Source organism: Lolium rigidum, chromosome 3, assembly GCF_022539505.1.
Source record: "Lolium rigidum isolate FL_2022 chromosome 3, APGP_CSIRO_Lrig_0.1, whole genome shotgun sequence".
Taxonomy (NCBI): domain Eukaryota; kingdom Viridiplantae; phylum Streptophyta; class Magnoliopsida; order Poales; family Poaceae; genus Lolium; species Lolium rigidum.
In genome coordinates this window covers 156,729,004-156,732,668 of record NC_061510.1, presented here as the reverse complement: position 1 = coordinate 156,732,668, position 3,665 = coordinate 156,729,004, and the positions used below count along the sequence as shown (strand labels likewise).

Below are 3,665 nucleotides of genomic sequence, written 5' to 3'. Positions count from 1 at the left end.
GTAAACCGAACCAGTGCAGCTCCCAATCCTCCCATAGCATATCGGGTGTTCCAGAAATTCACGGATCAGAATGGCATCACCTTGAAATTGCTCAGGATCAGTTGGAGCCTTGGAGGTTCGAGCACCACGATAGCCCAGTCGCCGCAGATCAGCAGGGGTCCTCCGCCGAAGATGTGATGGCCACGTCAGTAACGATGCACACAAGGAGCAATGATGTCGGAAAGGTCAGCACACAATCGATTATTCTTTGTCAACTAATATGTACCGCCACAGCATGCCCACACAAAAATGGAAAGAGAACGGCACCAAAATAGATATTGCATCTCCAGTCACATGAACTAGACACCACACCATTAGGTTATTCAATCGAGTATGTCCACAGAGCACAGCAAAACCAAACTACATGGTCACACCAAATGTTAAGCTAATCATTACCATTGGTTCACATCACAGGATTAAAACAGACTCAATGCCGAGTCATGGAAACAAACTGAGCGACTGCTTGCTAGAGGAAAACATGTAGAGTGACATCATCCTTCAGGATGCTAAACGAGTGAAATGCTGCTCTCACCACCCGGAGGCTTGCGCGGCCCACCTAAGAACTCTCGAACTGGGGCCTTCCCATCTGCAAATATGTTGCTGCCAGTCATTTCTTTCAGTTTTGCGGAGCTCAGATGCTTGTCTGCAGACATTGGCGCCTCATCTCCTTTGAATATGTTGTTGCCCGTGAGATCAGCAGATTTCTTGCTGGCCATCTTCTTGGGAGTTTTCGACATGCTGTCAGTGTTGGCCTCTCCGAATGAGAAGGTGCTCACCTGTTTCAAGGAGGATAACATTCAATAAGTAGTGTCTCAGGTAGCAGAAATCTCATAAAATACCAGAGAGACAAGATGCGGTACATTTGCGTTTTTCACAGGTGTGTGTGAAGCAGAGCTGCCGTTTTCTGAGTTCCTTGACCTATTAGGTCTGGGGTCTTGGGGTTCAGCAAAGATGTCATGGCCGCTGAGCTCCTTGGTTTTGGCATTAGATGTCAGCTTCTTCATCTTACCATCTACATCACTTTGCAGTGTACCACTGAGCTCACGCTGCTTTGCCACCTCAGCCACCGAAGTTGGTTTTTTGGGAGGAACACTTCCATCCTCAGCGAATGATATGTGGCTTACAGTACTCACTGCCTGTAGTTAAACAAGAACCTGATAAATCTCTGATCATATCATGTGTTATGATTCCTATAAAGTGATACGGCTAAAATGTAGGTTGCACGAGCATTCTTCTCATCTTTTGGAGACGTAACAAGTTCAGAAATCAACTCCCAACATACACAAATCGGTTATTCAGTTATTCCAACAATTTCGAGCTATTAAAACCGTTCACTTTCTGTTCACCAGTTTCCTTTTGTCACATTCGCAGCAGCATCACTAGCTCTTGGTGTGTACGTCAACAAAGAAACACTTCCTAGACAGCTAAATGTAAGATAAACAAAACACATAATCTCATGGATAATGACACTCTGAAGGAAAAAGAGTAGATGCAGTGCAGACTTAATTTGCCTCAGTAATAGAGCATACGTAGAAATGCTCAGTAGAGAAATACTAGCCCACCAACAGTCATCCATTCCCAGAAAAAGGCTAGTCTCAAATTTACCATATGCACAAAGTTCGTTTTTTTTTTGTGTGGGGTAGATGCACGAAGTTGATGTTTGCCGAAGCAAGAACATAAATAAAATGCAGCATCCGTTCAGAAATAAATGTCATAGAAAGCATGCAGTCAAACTTCTCTATCTTTTCACATATGATATATAAAAACCTATTTAAGCTAGTTAGATGCAGATAGTACCATCCATGATTTTTTTTCATATGTTATATGTTTTGTAGTTCGTACTAACATATCAACACACAAATTAACGGTCATAGATGCACTCTGGAAACCATGCCTATGTCTAAAATACAATCTATCTATGAAAAGATGGAGTAACTGATTTCTGGAACTAAAAGTCGATGTAATTAATACCTAGATTCCTTGAGTACATTAGTTTATCGAGCAGCTACACGCCTAATTCTGTCAGGAAACCCACATATGCAGTACAGTCACACTGTAAAGTGCAAAACATTTCTCCCAGCACTCAAGCCAATAACATCTGAAATTCTGAATGTTGAAAAATTAAGCTCATCCACTTGCAGCTAAGATTTACACATGGACATGAAAATATGTTGAACGCAACAAACTTTGTGAAACTAAAGAAGCATTCTAGAGTACGCCTCCCCATTTTACAGTCAGTACAGTACATTAATGCCATTCTAAGCAGCAGCAAGTTAGCACATACTAGCAATATCACGAGAAGCAAGCAACAAGAACATTACTACTACGGAAGTACTTTCGGAGAGCAGGACCTGGTAATTGCGCGAGGCAGCTCGGCCAGGCGTTGCTGCGGCGGGCTCCTCGGCGTCGCCGTTGGCCTCCCCAGCGAAAATGCCGCTCCCCGACATCTCCTTCCACTTGGGCGCCGAGCATGGCTTCCTGGAATACACGTTGGCGGACGGCGCAATGCCGCAAAGCAAGCTCAGGTATGGATCACACAGGTACCAGTCGATTGCTTCGTCGCTCGATCTGGATTAGAGAGGAAGAAGCAAGAGAAAGGGTTGGGGAATCGATCTCACCTCTTGTTTAGGCTGTCGGACTCCTCCTCGGTGACCTGGCCCCCGAACACCACCTTGCGGAACGCCTCCGACGGCTGCGCGCAACAAATCGAGCAAGCGTCTCAGAAGAGGAAACGGGCGGGGGAGGCAGGGTGTGGGGGAGGGAAGCGACTGCGACTGCGGGGGTGTGGTTACCTGGTGGGAGCGGCGCGCAGGCGACGGCGTGGCGGTGCCGTCGGCCTGCTGCGGCCAGGAGAGCAGGTCGGCCGTGGAGGTGTGGGACTTCCTGACTGGCGCCGCCCTCTCCATCTGCAGCCTCCTCCTTCTCCCCTGCTCGCTCGCTAGGCGTTTACTTCTCTGTCTGAAAAAAGCAAAAGGGAGAGGGAGAAGAGGTGCGAGGCTCGTGAGGATGGCAGGATGGTGAGGTGTCTCTGTTGTTCCCTCTTTTTTACATCCCAGAAGAGCCTACCCGTGCCTTCCACTACTCACTCTCACTGATATGTGGGACCAGGATCAGAGGGTCAAGCGCTGAAACGGGGGCGCGAGTGGGTAGGGTAGTAGTGTAATTCTGACTTCTGAACACTCCCTCCCTCGGGGTTTATAGGTCTTGCGCAATGCGCGTATTCATAGACCGTTAATTTAACTATTGTAATATAAGATAAATAGAGCTAATTACACCGGAGGTTTAACATCTTGTCTAGCATGTGAAGCTTTAGTCTTAGGGTGTGTTCGTTTTTTGGATGGGGTGGAATAAAATGGAACCATTCCATTTCACTGTCACAGAATCGTTCCATTCCTGCGTTTGGTTTGGACAAATTTTTTGTCACGGAACAGTTCCATCCCTGTGTTCGGTTTTGGAATGGGATAAGAATGGAATGGAATGGGTGAGATAGTCACCCGATTAATTATTCTAAACTCGATTAATTATTTGCTAAACTTGATTAAGTACTGCTAAACTTTATTAATTATTGCTAAACTTGGTTAATTACTGCTAAACTTGGTTAATTATTGCTAAACTTAATTAATCAG

The 3,665-nt window shown here is 45.7% G+C and overlaps 1 protein-coding gene across 1 annotated transcript; it reads right to left on the bottom strand.

Moving 5' to 3' along the window:
* Positions 1 to 334: 334 nt before the first annotated feature.
* LOC124702553 lies at positions 335 to 3,020 on the bottom strand. The gene is made up of 5 exons (XM_047234705.1): positions 2,832 to 3,020; positions 2,658 to 2,731; positions 2,391 to 2,517; positions 900 to 1,175; positions 335 to 815 (listed from the first exon to the last, which is right to left on the bottom strand). Exons 1-5 carry the CDS (start codon positions 2,943 to 2,945, stop codon positions 546 to 548), a joined length of 861 nt encoding a protein of 286 aa, XP_047090661.1. The 5' UTR covers positions 2,946 to 3,020; the 3' UTR covers positions 335 to 545.
* Positions 3,021 to 3,665: the final 645 nt, after the last annotated feature.